The 18,980-nt window shown below is 45.6% G+C and overlaps 2 protein-coding genes across 2 annotated transcripts; one reads left to right on the top strand and one right to left on the bottom strand.

Moving 5' to 3' along the window:
• Positions 1 to 7,815: 7,815 nt before the first annotated feature.
• Positions 7,816 to 13,678, top strand: LOC123115488 (beta-1,2-xylosyltransferase XYXT1). The gene is made up of 4 exons (XM_044536635.1): positions 7,816 to 8,331; positions 11,809 to 11,898; positions 12,270 to 12,407; positions 12,480 to 13,678. Exons 1-4 carry the CDS (start codon positions 8,172 to 8,174, stop codon positions 13,676 to 13,678), a joined length of 1,587 nt encoding a protein of 528 aa, XP_044392570.1. The 5' UTR covers positions 7,816 to 8,171.
• A 1,776-nt stretch (positions 13,679 to 15,454) lies between these two features.
• LOC123114570 (alpha-1,3-arabinosyltransferase XAT2-like) lies at positions 15,455 to 18,016 on the bottom strand. The gene is made up of 3 exons (XM_044536073.1): positions 18,013 to 18,016; positions 16,879 to 16,971; positions 15,455 to 16,808 (listed from the first exon to the last, which is right to left on the bottom strand). The coding sequence occupies exons 1-3, from the start codon at positions 18,014 to 18,016 to the stop codon at positions 15,631 to 15,633; spliced, it is 1,275 nt and encodes a 424-aa protein (XP_044392008.1). The 3' UTR covers positions 15,455 to 15,630.
• Between the last annotated feature and the right edge of the window lie 964 nt (positions 18,017 to 18,980).

The following is an 18,980-nucleotide window of genomic DNA, read 5'->3' as shown; positions in this document are numbered from 1 at the left end:
GTGGCTGGTGACTCCTAACATCTAGTGTCTGGCCACTGAATTGTATGAACCTGGACAGTGGACACTAGGAAACATGACGTCACTCAAGGTACTTGATTTGTCAAACAACAATCTGAATAAAACTGGAAACCTTCAAAATCTTCTTAAAAACCTTCGCTATTTGATATAGTGTTGATGGAGGGGTTACTGCAATGCGCACATGAAAAGTTGCTGGAGCTGCATTTCACTGAAAATGATTTCATAGGGATCCTGCCAAATTTTATAGGGGAACTCAGTAGCTTGAGCATGCTTGACATGCCTAGAAACAATCTTGTCGGGCTTATCCGGAAAAGGCTTCCGCCCCCCCTTTATAAATAAGTCCATAACCAATACAAGTGGAGATACAAACACACACACCCTGCTGGGATACCAGCCAGGGTTTATGAATTTGGTGCATTTAACCATCCTGGATCTCAACGAGAATCAGCTCTACGAGAATGTAACAACTGAAAATTACTGCACTTACTGCTCTGACTTATTTGGACATAAGCGCAAGAACTTGATCGGAATTATACCGGCTGAGCTTGGAAAACTGAAGCATTTGGCTACCCTTTCTCTCGCGGACAAACACACACACACAAAAAAACTGGATCTATACCGAGGTTATGCATTCAACTAGCTTAACCATCCTCAGGCTCTCCAGTAATCACTTCAATGGAAGTTTACCCGCTGAATTAGGTTCTCTGAAGAATCTAGTTTTCCTGCAACTAAACAACAACCTTGGCAGTGTGATTATGGAAGAACATGTTGCAAACCTAATACATTAATGTTCATCAACTTGTCTTCCAATAATTTGAAGATTTTAGTGGATTCAGATTGGCGTTCCCCCTTTATGTCGCTACAATTTGCAAATTTTGCATCTTGCCAAATAGGTCCTCTCTTTCCAACTTGGCTTCAGCAGCTACGGGGAATCTCTGAACTTGACATTAAAGCACTGTTTAGAGGACAAACTTATTGATTGATTTTGGTATGCTTTCGGTTTTGGAGAGTGCTTTTTCAGCACCCGGGTGTCTAGGCACCCTCCTATCAGCATCGTCCGTACAGAAATGAGCTTCTCGTGATGTGCACAGTTCACAGAACTTTTGCAGTGCGTGAGATGTAATCACTCTGTATTAATCTATAGTGGGACCTCTCAGGCAGACCTTTTACAGAGTCTCACGTGAACCTGCTCCCTTCACCTGCACCTCTCTCCTAAAAAAGTTTCTCTCCCGTAGTCACATCAGATGCATGCAGCCTCCTCACAAGTTCTCTCTCATTTCTCACACATAGTTCTCTTACTCCCTCCGTTCCATAATATAGTGCCTATAAATTTTTGTAAAAGTCAAACGTTACAAACTTTGACCATATTTATAGGAAAAAATAGGTACATCTAGAATACCAAATGCACATTATTGGATACATCGTGAGTTATATTTTCAGGATGTACATGCTTGGTATTATAGATGTAGATAGTTTTCTCTATATACTTGGTCAAAGTTGACAAAGTTTAACTTTCATAAAAATCTATAGGCAATACATTGTGGAATGAGGGAGTATTTTTTAGCCTGTCTCAACTTCTCAAGTCACACGCAACCTTCTCTTACTCAAAGTCAAAGTTGTGCTACTCCATTAAAAAAAAGAAGTTTACTGCTTCACTGTTCCTTTCACTGGTTGGAGAAAAGGAATCTGTCCCACACTGCAGCATGCATTACTGTTAATGTACTTTGCAAAGTGCAGTGGTTGGAGAGAGAGAATGCTTTTTCTAATAGAGTGAGAGAGAATCTGCAAGTGTGCATGCGAGCGAAACAATGGAGAGAGATCATCCAGTCACGTCACGTGACAGAGAAACATCTTGTCAAACTTGTACTACATATTTTGGACAGCGGTCTGGGACCATTGCATGCCTCGAGCCTAACAAAAGCCTCCCTAATTACGCTGCTGCTGCTGGAAATCGACTGCAACTCGATAGAGCCTGGCACGAATCTTGTTGCCACTGGATAGACGAGATAGGAGGGTGCCGGGACTCCCGGGTGCCATCACACCTTTCTCTTTTGGTATACATTTTCACAGACAGCTCTTGACATCTCTAATAACCAAATAAGTGGCAGTTTGTCAATACATCTACTCCCTCCGTTTCTAAATACTCTATAAATCTTGGTAGAGATTTCACTAGATGGACTACATACGGAGCAAAATGGATGAATCTACACTTAAAATGCATCTATATACCTTCGTATGTGGTTCATAGTGAAATCTTTACAAAGACTTATATTTAGGAACGGAGGGAGTAGATGGCATGTCTTTTAAAAGACTCTACCTAAGTTCAAACCGGCCCACTGGTTCAATGCCTTGGTTGCTGACAAATATCAACATGTCGACATCTCCAACAATAACTATTCAGAACTAATACCTTCACATTTTGACGCTCCCCTGCTTCAAATGTTGCTTATCTATTCAAATCGAATTCGTGGGTACATTCTAGAATCTATTTGCAAATTGCAACAGTTATTGCGTCAAGATTTGTCGCACAATGTTTTGGCGGGTGAAATTCCACAATGTTTTGACATGCAAAAAATACAATTTCTTCTGTCCGGTAACAACAGAAAATTCCCGACATTTTTGCAGATTCACAGATTTGGAGTTATGGATCTTGCATGGAACAAATTGTATGGAAGATTGCATACATGGATAGGAGTATGGGGAAATTATGTTTGTACTTTGGACCACACTGCAATTTTTTCTGATAATATTCCAATCAACGTAGCAAGCCTTATATGTTCAAGGGAAAAAATTGCACTCTACACAAAATAGCGTCGCCCATGAAAATATGCTATTAGCGCGCTATTAGACATTGTATGCTGATCAATTTAGCGAGACAACTCTCTACACGCTATAACGTGCTATTAGCGGCACTATAGCGCACTATTTTCTCCAGTGCTTATTTATCTTCAATGCTTGGATCTTTCATCCAACAATTTCTCTGGTGCAATACCTTGGCATCTATCAAAACTAACATCTATGACAAAATTACAAAAGGAATTATTGTATATGACCAATGGACATATTGGAGGCATCGGAATTGACAGTTGTTCCAAGGTACCAATTGAGATGGGGGCTAGTCGCCTCAGAGAAATATTATCAGTAGTTACAAAAGGACAACAACTTGTATATGGTAGAACACCTGTATATTTTGTGAGCGTTGATTTATCCAATAACTCCTTGACTGGTGAAATTCCTACGGGGATCACTTCCCTTTTCACACTAATGAATTTGAATTTGCCATCGAAAAAATTGAGTGGGCATCCCAAACATGATTGGAGTTGTGCAGTCATTGGTATCTCTCGACCTCTCCCAGAATAACCTCTCCGGAGAAATCCCATTGAGCTTATCAAGTCTTACATCTTTGGAGGCCTTGAACCTGTCCTACCACAATTTGTGTGGAAGGATACCCTCTGGCCACTAACTTGACATCCTCGACGTTGACAAGTCGTCACTTATGTACATCGACATCAATGGACTTTGTGATGTGGGCCTCTCAATAATTGTCTAGGAAATAGTTCTTTTGTCATCCATGGTGATCTTAGAAGCACACTAGTAGAAAACGGGTCACCAGTCTCGGTTCCAGTGGCCTTTAGTCCCAGTTCAGCAATCGGGACTAAAGGCCCCCATTTTTAGTCCAGGTTGTCTTACGAACCGGGACTAAGGGCTCCACGTGGCCGCTGCGGGGTGCCCAGGGAGAAGGACCTTTAGTCCTGGTTGGTAACATCACCCGGAACTAAAAGACAGCCACGCGTCAGCACCTGCCAAGCGCTGGGTTTTTTGTTTTTGTGGATGGAGGTGTTATGGGTTTTGGAGGGTTCAGGGGTTTCATATTGTGTTTTCCCCTTTTCTTTTTGTGTTTACCTTTCAATTATTTTACATTTAGGGTTTCATTTATATTTTATGTTTTCCATTCAACTCGACTCTAGCTACTACATATCGCAATGATGGAACCTTTGCACAACATCATCATGAACATATATATAAAGAAGTGACCTCTCTTTCAGCGTGCTTGGTCGAACAAAAAGTTTTCGTATATCTATTCGACGCTACTATATATAGTACACGATCATGCATATATACAATATAACATCTCTTACGATCCCTAACATCATCTACCAAAATCGCATTGCAATTCTCGATGGTATTCTCCGTATGTAGGTATGGCGTGGTCACCAAAGAATCCGGTCAATTCCTCCTAAATTCCTCGTATGTGATCATTTGGTAGGAGTTCGTCCTGCTTCCGCCAGATCTAATTTAAAGAAGGGGGTCGATAAGTAAGAGTATCGAACCCAACGAGGAGCAGAAGAAAATGACAAGTGGTTTTCAGTAAGGTAATGCCTGCAAGTGCTGAAATTGTAAGTAATAGAGTAGTTTCATAGCAAGATAATTTGTACCGAGCAAGTAACGGTAATGGTAAAAAAAGTGCAGCAAGGTAGCCCAATCCTTTTTAGGCAAAGGACAGGCCAAAACGGTCTCCTATAATAAGCCAAACGTTCTTGAGGGTACATGGAAATTTCATCTAGTCACTTTCATCATGTTTGTTCGATTTGTTTTTGCTACTTTGATAATTTGATTTGTGCTTAGGTGTTGTTCTTACTTGAACAAACCTCCTACTTATGATTAACCCCCTCGCAAACATCCACAAGTAAGAACAACACCTAAGCACCGATCCACACCTACTTCTGTCAGCTCAATGGACTCCAGATATACCACAAGGTGAAGTGGATTGATATCTCCTTCCATAAGGACCACTAGGGTCTTGATATTTTGGTATCCCAACACATGAATGTGGCGCTTGTGTTGAGATAGGTGTGGAAGATCCTTACAGATGAAGAGGGCTTAGAGCATCCCCAACAGCAACCCTAAAATGCAGTTGTGCCCCAAAAACCAATATTTGGGACCCAAAAAACGCCTCCAACCGTATACGACGCCCAGATTTTTTCAGGTTTTGTCAAAAAAAATCTACAAGTGATGCAAATATACATCACCACTAGCAGCGAACCAAAGCCAAAAGGGCTGCAGGGGGAACCCCAACCGCCCTAAGCGAAAGTTTCAGCCACCGACCCGCCTACCACCACGACTGTCGCGGGCCACCGATAACACATGGAAGGCATCTTCGATGCCATGCCGACAGCACCAGCCTCCCCGCTACTCCCACCGCACCCACAACCATCCCCCCCGTGGTTCCCACTGGCGGTGGCAATAAGCCAAAGGCCGTTCGCTGCCACGAACTGCCGCGGTGTCTGGCGAGGATGCGGCTAAGGACCCCTCCATCGCCGCTAAGGCTCCCCCATAGGTGAAGAAGCTCACAAGGAAGAGGACCAGCAAGATCAATCGACCATGGACGTTACTCGCGAGACGAAGAACAAGGCGACAAGGGTGACGGCCCTGTCGCCGCCTATCCCTTCCATGGCGTCAATGGCTCCCCCGAAACCGCCTAGGTCCTTTCCCCTCCCCTCCCACCCCCTTCGCCACAACAGTTCGCATCCCCAACGTGACCGGTGAAATGACCAGGAGGTAAACATTTTTTTTCATTTTTCAATTGATTTTCACAGGATTTCACATTTTTGTGATGTGATGTGATGTGATGTGATTTGTGTGTGTGTGTGTGTGTGTATGTGTGTGTGTGTGTGTGTGTGTTTTCTACAAATTTTATATACGTAGTGTGGACTATGAAACTTTTTTGCAATACACTTTTGTTGCATCTCAAGATTGTGTGTGTGTGTGTGTGAGTGTGTGTGTGTGTGTGTGTGTGTGTGTGTGTGTGTGATACACATAGCTTCTGGTTTTAGCCTTAAATACAAACTTGAAATTAAAATATTGTGGATTTCAAATTGAATTTTAAATATTGTTGATTATGTGCGTTGTGATGTTGGAAAGGTTTAATTATCAATATGTACGTAATTGTGGAGATGAGAAGAAAAAGGCAAAATTATAGGGCCCTCGTTTTAAGCCTGCTAGAAAAGTATAAACTTTTCTCGTGACCAAAAACTTCTCCGTCCTCACCTAAAGTGGTTTTGGGCACCAAAATATTGGGACGCTGTATATGTGTTCCATCAAATTAGTATACTCTCTTTTTTCTAGAATACGCAAGATGAGTGTACAGAAATCCAAGCCAATGCATGGATCTTTTTAGTACTCCCTCGGTTCCTTTTTACTCCACATATAAGTTATAAGTTTTGGTCAAAGTCAAACTACACAAAGTTTGATCAAATTTATATTAAAAAATATGAACATCTACAATGCTTAAACTATATAATATGAAAATACATTTTATGGTGCATCTGAAAATGTTGATTTCATATTGTGAATGTTGATATTTTTTAATATAAAGTTAGTCAAACTATGCAAAGCTTGACTTTGACCAAACCTTATATGCATACTAAAAAGAAACGGAGGGAGTACTACGTTTCTTCAACCAACGACTGCAGAATTCAAATTCATTGGCCTTTGGTCATCACAAGTCAAAGTAATGCAAACCGACCCGACGTCCGAGGTGTCGTCCCAGATCCTTCTACACCAGTCCGCACCTGCACCCACCTCTGCATATGGTCGGCATGGCACAACTGGTTGGCCTCTGCATCTGGTACCGGATCGGGTCGGCGGGCGCACGTTGGTCACCAGCGATGGCCGGGGACGAGACTTGCCTGCTCCCACGTGTGTGCCCATCCGTGCTCCCACATATGTGGCATGATTTGATTGGAACAAAATAATGCCCGGTCCCACCCCCTTAAAATCAGGGGGAAGATGATTAGATTAGAAAAAAAAAGATAACCGTAGGATGAAGTGGGAGCACGGATGGGAGCATGAGGAGGGAGCAGGAAAGCAGGATGCGATGGCCGGGTTCTCATGCCCCACATTAATGGCGTGTTTGGCGGGTTGACCACCTCGGGTCCCATCATCACTTGTCTAATTACAATTAACTGCACCAGCTGATCGTCGAACAGAGAGCCGTTTGCCATACTATTCGTGTACTATTCTAATCCAATTCGCTAACTTGCAGGAGTAAGAGCAAGTATAATAGAGCTGAGTCAGCGGGCTATAAGAAATAAATTAATATATTTCTGCTTAGTTGGAGGAAAGAGAAGAGGAGAGAGAAGGTAAGCGGGCTCTTCGTGAAGAGCCAGCTCTAGCACGTGCTCCTAGGAACTTTGTGAGAATAAAATATGGGCCACATAATAAAAAAGTAGTACACTCTTTTAATCTACTACTCCCTCCGTCCGGGTTTATTAGGCCTGTTAGCATCACAAGCCTATCCCTTTTTATAAGGCCTCGCTTTGGAAAGGTGCATGCATGCAACCATTTCATTGGTTGCATTGAAAGCCATTGTTGTTGATGCCATGGCTGAAAAATTAATACACTTCATGCGTGCTTTTTCATTGGCTGCATGCATGTGAGAGAGTGCATTGGGAGTGGAATGGAAGAATTAATGTGAGCAAATTACTATGTGCCTTGGTCTAAGAGAAATTGTCTTTAGGCCTAATAAACCCGGACGGAGGGAGTATTATACATGTTGGCTATAAGATGGCCTATAGATGACATGGCACTGGCTTATAGCCAGCAACTGGCTATACTATTAACCATGCTCTAAGAACGAAGCTAGGTGCGAGTGGATCCATGCGGGCTCACCGCCCAACCCTTCCTAGTTTAACCTCTTACTGGAACCACGCACATGGAGATCACAGACGCTGCTTAGGCGCCCGCAGTATATAAACACATACATATGCGCCACAGGCAGAGGTTACCCAACACACACATTTAGAATCTAGTTTGAGCACAAGGAGAGAAGAAGAGTCTACACAGCACATAGGTTTAGAATGTAGTTAGAGCAGAGGGAGAGAAGAAGATGCTACTCAGGACACAGATTTAGAATGTAGTTAGAGCAGAGGGAGAGAAGAAGAGGTTACCCAGCGCACAGATTTAGAATGTAGTTAAGAGCAGAAGGAGAGAAAAAGAGGCTACCAAACACAAATTTAGAATGTAGTTACACCAGAGGGAGAGAAGAAGAGGTTACTCAACACATAGATTTAGAATGTAGTTGGACCAGAGGGAGAGAAGAGATCAAGGGACGGAAGGAGAAGCGACCGTCGGCCAGTCAGGGCGGCGACTGGATGGCTCCCAACTCGTTCTCGGCGCCGGCGCAGGCGGTGAAGGGCGTGGCGAAAACGTTGGCTCACCGCCGCCAGGCCGTCGTTGGGTTCCTGTTTGCTCTCATCGTCATCCTCGTGCTCCACACCACCGTGGTGTTTGGCCCGTCCCGGTCCACGAATGACATTGATTAGTGCTCCCTCCGTTCACAAATATAAGATGTTTTGGATATTTCATTATAGACTACATACATACTGAAATGAGTGAACGGAGACATTAAAATGCATGTATATACATCCAAATCAGAAAATAGTTTGAACATCTTAGAATAGTGAATGAAGGGGATACTTAGTAGTGGTAATCTTCTTCTGTTGTCAGTTATCTATGATCTTTTGTAGTGGGATAGGGTAGGTATATGATGCAACCTCTTCTGTTTGAGGTTCGATCTCGATTGTGTTGTTCTAATCCCCATCTTATGTGAGCTCGGGTGAATGGTAAAAAAATTCAAAGGAAAAATCTGATTTTGTTGTGTGAAAAATTGACAAATGTTTTAATATAGCTTGCAAAATTTCATCCTGCAATGACGTGGAAGACGTGGCAAAAAATTCGATAACATACCATTTTGGAGCATCAATTTGGTTTGCCATATTTTCCACAAATATCATCTAGTGATGAAATTTTGCAAGCTATGAAAACATTTTTCAACGTTTGACACAAAAAAAATCAGAATTTTTTGATTTCTTTTCCTTTTTATTTGATTTTACTGTTCACTCAATCCCACATGAGCTTGAGATCAGAACAGCCGCCTCCGGTCCAACTTCCACTTTTCTCTCCATGTTTATTTCCTTTAGTACTGGCATGTCTTGGTTTCTCCCCACTAACATATTCTCTTTCTGTCCATTATTTGACACAAGTTGTTTATGTGCTGCGGACCAGTGTTTGCGTGGTGTGTAGTTCTGCAGTGTTTCCTATAGAATCCACCCCCGATCCATACTTACCTAGTATTTCTTCTAAGTGATCTTTGTTAGAGATATATTTGGGATACATGTATTTGGTAGTCTAGGATTTGTAATCCGTCTCCTACCTTATCTCCCAGAGAGGCATCTTGCCCTCCAAGTCTTGTACTCAATATATACTCGCCCTCGAGGCTCAGTAATACATCCATCATATTCCGCAACAATCTCTCTTTCTCCCTTCTAACATGGTATCAGCCTAATCACGATCCAAATCCTAGCCGCCGCCGCTTTCGCACTCGCGCGCCGCCCCCGGGGCGGTCGGCCTCCATGACCGCCGCCGGGGGCCGCGCCGCCCGTACCTAGGGTTCGTCCGCCGGCCGTGTTGGCCGGCTGCCCTAGAGAGTCTTTTTTTTTCGATCCTTTAATCCGGGTTTTCTCTCTCTCGCCGGTCGCTTTGATCGGCGTTTTTCTTTTTGGTTTCCCGATCTGCTTGATCGGTTTGCGTCGCCCGCCGCCGCCGTCGACCCCGTGCGCCTCTACTCCGACTTCGGCATCGATTACACCGGCGTCTTCACCGACCCGGCAGCCTCGCGCGTCGTCCGCGCGTCTGCCCGTCGGTCGCCCCGACCCGGCGGCCTCGCGTCATGCGGCGACCAATCATAGCCGCTGTTCGCGCGCCGGCCCGCCCGTCGATCTACGCCGGCCGTCACCGCCCTGCTCCGACCGGGACTCCTGCATCACCCCGACCCGGCGGCCTCGCGTCATGCGGCGGCCAATCATAGCTGCCCTGCCGCCCGCCGTCGCCGGCTTCATCCCGGACTCCGCCGCCACCACTCCTCCACCGAGCGGCGTCCGCGACCTCGCGCGCGATCGGCTTGATCACCCACTCGCCGTCGCGATCCGCCTCGTCTACGCCGCGCGACCGACCTGGCCCGTCAGTTACGCGCGCCTCCGCAGGTCCCGTGAAGATTGTCCCCGAGTTCAGCGCGCCTCTTCATCGATCGAGCATCGGGCTGCCGCTGCGTCGCCCCGTCGGGCCGCAGCGCCGCCGCCCCGTGGTTCTCCTCGCGGCTTCATCGACTCGTGCGTCGCCGCTGCGTCGCCCCTTCGGGCCGCAGTGTCGTGATATGCGGTCCCCGCCGCCGCCCCGAGGCCGTCCCCGCGGCTGCACCGACTCGCGAACCGCCATTGCGTCACCCCTTCGGGCCGCAGCATCGTGGCCCGCGGTCCCCGTCGCCGCCCCGAGGTCTTCCCGCCGTCGCCCCGACCTGCCCGCCGCCACTACGTCGTCCCTTCGGGCCGTAGCGTCGCGACATGCGGTCCACTTCGCCGTCACCGCGCGTCGACCTCCTGTGGTATGCGCCGCGCCGTCTCCCTTGGCGCGGGAACGCCACCGTCCGCGCCTGTCTTCGTCATGCTGTGAGGGTTCTTCGCCTATTTCGAGCATCGCCGCCGCACTCCTAACCTAGCCGCCGCTGCCTCTGTCAGGCCGCCGCCGCGGCTCTTCTTTGGCCGCTGACGCCGCTATCTCCGTAGCCGCCGTCGCCGCCCGTCCACCCCCTTCGTGTTCGTCCAGCACCAGCCCGTCGCCAGCGTCGCCGTCATCTACCCCGACCGCTTCATCTACTCCGACAACCGCGGGTGACATTGGCCCCGCGCCGATTGGCGCCGCAACCATCGTCGAGTCCTTCTCTGTTGGCCTCTCCGACTTCTTCGATATGGCGTACAGCTCGTGCAGGTCCCAGTCTACGCATGCCCGGTGCCGGCAACACCGTTGCGTGCCTTCGTCCACGGCGTGTTCCCGGGCCCGGCAAGCCTGGTGCGGCGCTTTGTCAACTTCGTCTTCATCCGTCTACGCATGCCTTGTGCTGGCAACACCGGCGCGTGCCTTCATCTACGATGTGTCCTCGGGGTTGGCAACCCCGGCGTGACGCGTCGTCAACACGATTCTCCTTCCCGGCGCACCACTTCTTCGACACCACTGCGCCCATGACAAACTCGGCGCCTCCTTGCGCCCGCGGCTCCACGGCGACTCCCTCGACACCGGCTACCCCGACTCGACATCGACCACGGCGTTCTTTGCACGACTACCTCGACCACGGCTACACCACCCTACGCTCTCGGCTATGTCGACATCGGCACAAAGGGTTATCATCCGCTTGAGTAACTCGTCGGCTTCCTCTACAGTCAACGCGTCCGCGAGGCGACACTGTCCACGACGATCCCGCTACGACTGCGGGGGGATGTCAGCCCGTCGGCTGCTACTCTCTCCAGTCTGACCGTCCGCGACGCTCCTGTTGTTCGCAACGCTACCGCTACGACTGCGGGGTGATGTTAGAGATATATTTGGGATACATGTATTTGGTAGTCTAGGATTTGTAATCCGTCTCCTACCTTATCTCCCGGAGAGGCATCTTGCCCTTCAAGTCTTGTACTCAATATATACTCGCCCTCGAGGCTCAATAATGCATCCATCATATTCCGCAACAATCTTTCTCTCTCCCTTCTAACAATCTTATATTTCTTTACGAAGGTAGTACTAACTGAAAGTTAACGCTGGGCAGTACTGCCAAACAAGCTACAAGATTCGCTCATGGAGTTTCTAGTCTCAAAACGGGATCACATATATTTTATAAAATTTGTGAGTCGTTTATTTATATACATGATTTACTTTAGGATAATATATGCTTGCTTCTTCCTATGTGTGTAGTCGTTCTGCAGTCTACATCGGGCGAGCAAAATGCCAGGACCTCTTCTCCTCAAGCGTTGTTGGCGCCTAATAATTCTATTCAAGGTATATCAATTACTACTGCGCGTCGGGTCATATTGTTACATAGCACAGGTATCAGGGTAGTAGATATGTGTATGAAACTATGAATACGATTATACCAAATTCATAGTTGTAGATACATATACCAAATCCTAGGTATTTTGTTCAGTTTTGCTAGAACTCATCTAGAGGAGATATAATTTGGTCTTATTCATCTTTTATAGCCATTGGATATGTGATGTTATAAGATGCGTGTGTGCTGACGTGGGTTGTATTTGTTCTTATTTTCAAAGTGAATGAGACCAAATTATGTCTCATCTAGATGAGTTTTAGGTACTCCCTGTTTTGTTTGTTGATTGGCATACTAACATTGACAACTGCAGTACATGACATAGATAACGGGCAGAAGGACGACACAGCCAAGAACGATGGGGAAAGAAGGGACCAGTTAGGCCAAACAGTAAAAAGTGATGCTAATGACAAGATGCAGGAAGATCTCATTGGGCAAGTACTCGATGGAGACGTCAAACATGGTAGGTTGCGCTTAGCTTGCTTCTGTTCGAATGCCATTTCATTCATCATCTGAATCGGCCGCGTGCATGCAGGTACTCCGCGGAAGCCCATCTGCGACCTCTCTGACCCTAGGTACGACATCTGTGAGATCACTGGAGACGCCCGTGCCATCGGTGCCAACCGTACCGTCCTCTATGTCCCGCCAGCCGACGAACGCGGCACCGATGGCCCGGAGTGGGCCATCAAGGACCAGTCCCGCAAGAACCTGGGGGACATCAAGGAGGTGAAGGTCAAGACCCTGAGCGCCGCCCAGTCCTTGGTGGCGCCAGAGTGCACCTCTCGGCACACTGTCCCTGTCGTCGTTTTCGCCATGAATGGGATCATAGGCAACCCATGGCACGACTTGAGCGATGTCCTGATCCCGCTCTTCATCACCACCCGCGCCTACGACAGCGAGGTCCAGTTCCTTGTCACCGAGCTCCAGCTGTGGTTCGTGGACAAGTATCGTCTCATCCTCACCAACCTGTCACGCTACGACATTGTCGACTTCAACAAGGACGCTGGTGTCCGGTGCTACCCGCATATCATAGTCGGCCTCCGCAGCCATGGTGACCTCGACATCGACCCAACCCGCACGCCGCACAACTACACATTGCTAGATTTTCGCCTGTACATCCGGGAAGTCTTCTCGCTTCCGCCGGAGAGCCGAGGAACCCCGTACAAGGAGGCCAGTAAGAAGAACGCAGCCAACGACAATGGCACTGTCACGGAGAAACCAAAGCCGCGGCTCTTGCTCATCAATCGCGGTGAGAGCAGGAAGTTCGTCAACCTTCCGGAGGTCTCCGCGGCGGTGCAGGCAGCCGGGTTCGAGCTGCTGGTCATGGAGCCAAGCCGTGACATGAGGCTCGAGGAGTTTGCCCGGGCGGTGGACTCGTGCGACGTGCTGATGGGTGTGCACGGGGCGGCGCTCACAAACTTCTTCTTCCTACGCACCAACGCGGTGCTGCTGCAGGTGGTGGGGTTGGGCCTGGAGCGCGAGGCCTTGCATTACTACGGCAATCAGGCCAAGGCGGTGATGGTGCAACACATCCAGTACTTCATCAGCGCCGAGGAGAGCACGCTCTACGAAAAGTACGGCAAGGACCACCCGGCGGTAAGTGACCCGGACTCGGTACACAAGCAGGGTTGGCAAGGTGCAAAGCGGTACTTCTGGGCGGAGCAGGACATCAGACTCAACCTCACCAGATTTGCTCCCACGCTGCATCAGCTGTTTCAGACGCTCCGGGAGTAGAAGAAATACTTCCTCCGTCTCATAATGTGAGACGTTTTTTAACACTTAGTGTCTGTCAAAAAGTGTTTTATATTATGGGAAGGAGGGAGATACTACTAGCTAGTACTATGTCATATTTCTAAATGTAAGACGTTTTGGCAAATAGGTGTAGGGTTACAAGGAGCGAGCTTAAAAGCACAACATGGAAGCAGACAAATTGCTTCTTTCTTGTTGTTTCAATCATCAGATCATTATACAAGAATTAAGCACAAGGGAGGTGACAACTAATTAACATGCGACATACAAATCGATCCACCGGAAACAAGACTTAAGCACGTGCATATGACATCGACATCACCTCCTTTTTGGTCATGGGTCATGACTCGTGACATCGGCATGACCTCCTTAACTACCCTTATATATTTTTTCTTTGTTTATAATTACAAATAAGTCAAATTTGTACTGCAAGTGCTTGAAATGTTTGGAAAATTGAGTTAAATTGTTTTATTTTTGGTCTTTATTCTATGTTTAGGTCTAATCTAAGAAATGGAAAGGAATTGCAAACATCTCTAGGTTCCAGGACTCTCGACCCGACCATGAAGATTATTGCTATTTTAATTTTGAATAACAAATGAAATCGAAAAACATGAAACTTGGCATAGTGCCCTCATATGGGATCAATATGTTGCGGTACCAAATTTATAAAGTTTCTCAATAGTTGTCGCGTAGATTGCTTAAAGAACATACCATCTTTGAGAAAGAATTTACGTTTTAATAGGGAACATGTTATGGTTGAAGGCAAAGTGGTGGCTGCTTCATCGCTTGAGATCGAAATTTTGTCTACTCAATATACATCATTACGAAGGTGTTTGGTTGGGCTGTGAGCTGTGGAAAAGCTGTTGTGGGCTGTGAGCTGTGGGAAAGCTGATGTGATGAAAAAGCTGTTGTGGGCTGTGTTACCGTTTGCTAAACTGGCTGTCTGAGCTGTGGCTTTCGAGTAAAATGTCAGGAATGCCCTTAAGATGTTGAGATGGTGTTTATGTACTGATATAATGATAATAATTTGTTATAGACATGTCTCACTAATTTTTTAGCAATCATACGTATGCTGGAGGTAATTAAAATGTGATAATTGTGAACGAATGAAACTACAAATATAAAGTTAGTTCTTCATACATTACCAAGAGAATTAAATTGTTCATACATTACCAAGAGAATTAAATTGTTCATACATCACCGGCCATATATCTATACCAAAAGACACCACTTAATTTCCCACATCTATACCAAAAGAAGTTACTTGTTCATGCATCATCAGTCACATATCTATACCAAAAGACATCACTCCTCTCGCGGCAAACAATGAGTCCGCAATGTTATCATGAACATCGATCATGTTTACCGCGTCAAGTAAAGATGAGGCGCTATCGCCTTGTAGTTGTACAGTCTGTTGCACCGCATGTGGCATGTAGTCCTCATCCGCGTCACACGTATCGAACTATTTGTCACTAACTTGGTGTCCCGAATATAGTTGTGAAGCACCATACAAGCAATAATCTTCTTTTCTCTTCTATGCTTGAATTTTGGCACCATCTTCAAATGCGCCACTTTTTCTTGCACCCACTTTTTGATCCTAACCGATTTTGATGTTGCAAGTTGCAAATTGAACTCGGACATTATTTCTAGGGTGTAAAGTGTGTTTCCCTCAAAATATACAGTCCATAAATCATTAATAAAGTGCAGCTTCTCATACTTTATTTTTTGCATATCTTTTGCCGAGTGCTTTGTTTCGGAAGCTTGAAGCATGTTACATCGTACGCACAAGTTATTGTTTTGAAAATGAGCAAATTTGTTGTTTCAACCTTCTTGTAATCTACGCCCTCCGTTCTGAAATAGAATATAAAGTTAGTACAAAGTTGAGTCATCTATTTCGGAACGGAGGGAGTATTTCCTATCCTCTATTTACCGAGCGTTCAAAGCAGCTGGTGTAGAGTGGGAGTAAATCTGGTGACGTTAAGCCTGATGTCCTGCTCGTCCCACAAGTACTTCCTTAACAACTGCCACCCCTGCTTACGTAGTGCCTCTGGGTCACGTACTGCCAGGTGGTCTTTGCCATACTTCTCATACAGCGTGCTCTCCTCCACGGTGATGCTGTACTCGATGTCCTGCAACATCATGTCCTTGGCATGCACGCCGAAGTAACTCATAGCCTCCCTCTCTAAGCCCCATGGCACCACCTGTAGCATGACCGCGTTGGTGCGGAGGAAGAAGAAGCTTGTGAGCGCGGCCCCGTGCGCGCCCATCAGCACGTCGCACGAGTCCACCTGCCGAGAGAATTCCTCGAGCCTCATGTCACGGAGCGGCTCCATGATCAGCACCTCGAACCCGGCAGCCTGCACCGCCGCGGAGATCTCTGGAAGGTTGACGAACTTCCTGATCCCGGCGCGGTTGATGAGCATGAGGCGAGGCTTTTGTTCCTCCATGCTAGTGCCACCATTTTTGTTCTTCTTGTTAGCCTCCTTGTACGGGATTCCTTGGTCTTCTGGCGGCAGTGAGAAGACGTCTCGGATGTACATGCGGAAGTCCAGCATTGTGTAGTTGTGCGGCGCGCGGGCCGGGTCGATGCTGAGGTCGCCGTGGCTGCGTAGGCCGACTACGATGTGTGGGTAGCACCGGACACCAGTGTCCTTGTTGAAGTCAACGATGTCATAGCGTGATAGGTTGGTGAGGATGAGGCGGTACTTGTCCACAAACCACGGCCGGAGATCGGTGACGAGGAACTGGATCTCGCCATCATAGGCGCGAGTGGTGATGAAGAGCGGGATCAGAACGTCGCTGAAGTCGTGCCATGGGTTGGACGTGAGCCCGTTCATGGCGAACACGATGGCCGGGACAGCGTGCCGGGAGGTGCACTCCGGCGCCACCCGCGACTGGGCGGCGCTCAGGGTCTTGACATTCACCTTGTCGATGTATCCGAGGTCCTTGCGAGACTGGTCTCGGATGGCCCATTCCAGGCCGTCAGGGCCGTGCTCATCGGCAGGCGGGACATGGTACACGGTAGAGTTGGCGCCGATGGCACGGGCGTCCCCAGAGATCTCGCAGATGGCATACCTAGGGTCCGACAGGTCGCAGATGGGCTTGCGTGGAGCACCTAATTCAGAAGATGAATGAAATGAAATGACATATAAAGGGAAGTGAGTTTCTTGCGGAAGCAAGCTAACCATGTTTGACGTTGCTTCTATTATTCCCATCACCCTCTTGACCGAGTTCTTGCCGAATGAGCACTTCGTCCAACTTGCCACCAGCATCATTTACTGTTTGAACCAGGATAACCGCAAGAGATTAGAGCATAGTAGCACAAATAATAATTATGTCAACATAGGATCAAGAAAGTAATTATGCCAACATAAACTATAGATGCACCCTAAAAAAAAGAGAAAAAAAAACACAGATGAGTTAGCAGTTTTATTATTCAGGTCGGTCCCATCTATTAAGTTTTTGTCTTCGATTCGTTCTTTCCCCATCGTCTTGTTGGTTACCTGGTTAAGGCTTGCTAAACATTTAATGATTTTAAAATGTTATATTATAGCTTGCCACAGAACGGTTTAAGTCATATTTTGCCACAAAACGGTTTAAGGCTTTCTAATCATAGCTTGCCACAGAATGGTTTAAGTCATATTTTTTCAGTCCCTCCACTGGATCATGTTATATTATAGGTGTGTTGGTTCAGTATTTTTTTCAGGATTTTTGAAAACTTTTACACCGTCGAAAACCTTAACTAGTTCTATGGCAAGCTATAGATCTTTAGATATAGATCCTACAATGGATTGTATCTAAAAAAAGATTTTCATTTAAATATGTTTTGTGAGAGAGAAAAGTATTACTAGTTATCTTTGATTGACGCTAAGAGCTATAGCTAGATTAAGATATGGTAATTCTCGTTTTTTCTCATTAAATAGGGTGCCACATCAGATTTTTTGCTTAGGTATCATGATTAAGGTATATTACAAGGTGGAGAAGGCTGCTTTTAAATATTCAATCTTAAAATATATATAGCCAGAATAAACATACAATTAGTATGCACTAGTAAAATGTATATATTTTGAAACATATATAGCTAGATTAGTGTAACAAAAAGTGTGCACACATGGAACTGTGTAACAAGGACACACATCATCTCTCTCTAAGGAAGTATTTTCATAATAAAATGCATTTTTTCAGAAGTCAATTTTTTGACCAAATTTATAGAGAAACACACCTACACCTACAAAATTGTGAAACTATGTAGCATAATAGATGCAATGATATATATTTTAGTTTAACCATACTCTCTCTCTAAAAATGTATGGTCGTACACATATCTGTCACCTACTAGTACATATGCTAAATCAGAATATAGCGAGACACGTAGTAGTAATTAATATACCTTCAGTAGAATGATTAGGCGTCGAAAACACTAGAGGAGGAGCAGTCCTGGCACTTTGTTCGGTACGCTCGCCCGGCGTGGGCTGTAGAATGACTGAACATACAAAGAAACAAGCATATTACTATGAAGAATTTCGTAAATAAATAGATGTTACAAATCTAAAAGGAAGTGGATGGTCTCGTTTTGAGAGTACTTCCTCCGTTTCGAAACAATAGAAGTTCAAGAATAGTCCTAAGTGAAACTTTTTAAAGTTTGACCAAATCTATAGAAAATATTGTAAAGGTTCATAATATCAAGTATATATAGCATGGAAATATATTTCATAATAACGAAGCAAATTTGGTGTTATAAATATTTATATATTTTTATATAGACATGGTCTACTTAATGAAGTTCGACTTAAGATAATCATAGAACTTCAATTATTTTGCACTGGAGGGAGTAGCAAACACTATGAGTGAATCTTCTAGCTTGTTTTAGGGTACTGCTCAACGGTAACTTTAGTACGAGCTTTTCCGCAGAAAAAGGAACTTTTGTCCTCAATAGATAGTTGGATTTGGAGCTATCGGATTGCATGGGAACTGAAGAGTAGTTGTTCCACAAAAATGGCGTGGCTATATGTGGTGCATTCTTAGTGAACTTAAAATTAGTTTTTTAAAATTCATGAATATTTTGTTGAAATTCATCAACATATTTTGAATATGCGGACTTTTTAAAAGATCATGAACATTATTTTATTTCCCAGATATATATTTTCAATCGTGAACAATTTTTTAATACACTGACATTTTTTGAATCCATGGACATTTTATGGTGTCCCCTACTTTTTTTTCAAATCATGAACATTTTTTTAATTCATGCACATTTTATCATTCTTGAACAATTTTTTTTTCAAAA

The sequence above is a fragment of the Triticum aestivum genome, chromosome 5B (genome assembly GCF_018294505.1).
Source record: "Triticum aestivum cultivar Chinese Spring chromosome 5B, IWGSC CS RefSeq v2.1, whole genome shotgun sequence".
Lineage (NCBI taxonomy): Eukaryota > Viridiplantae > Streptophyta > Magnoliopsida > Poales > Poaceae > Triticum > Triticum aestivum.
Note: the sequence above shows the minus strand (reverse complement) of the source record. Positions and strands in the feature narration are given on the sequence as shown.

What these genes read in the sequence shown, in the direction of transcription:
- LOC123115488 (XM_044536635.1), top strand. Translation starts at nt 8,172, where the DNA reads ATGGCTCCCAACTCGTTCTCGGCGCCGGCGCAGGCGGTGAAGGGCGTG. An exon ending in CCCGTCCCGGTCCACGAATG is followed by an intron (nt 8,332 to 11,808) that starts ACATTGATTAGT and finishes TTCTTCCTATGT; the next exon opens with GTGTAGTCGTTCTGCAGTCT. An exon ending in GCCTAATAATTCTATTCAAG is followed by an intron (nt 11,899 to 12,269) that starts GTATATCAATTA and finishes TACATGACATAG; the next exon opens with ATAACGGGCAGAAGGACGAC.
- LOC123114570 (XM_044536073.1), bottom strand. An exon ending in TAGAAGCAACGTCAAACATG is followed by an intron (nt 16,809 to 16,878) that starts GTTAGCTTGCTT and finishes CTTCTGAATTAG; the next exon opens with GTGCTCCACGCAAGCCCATC.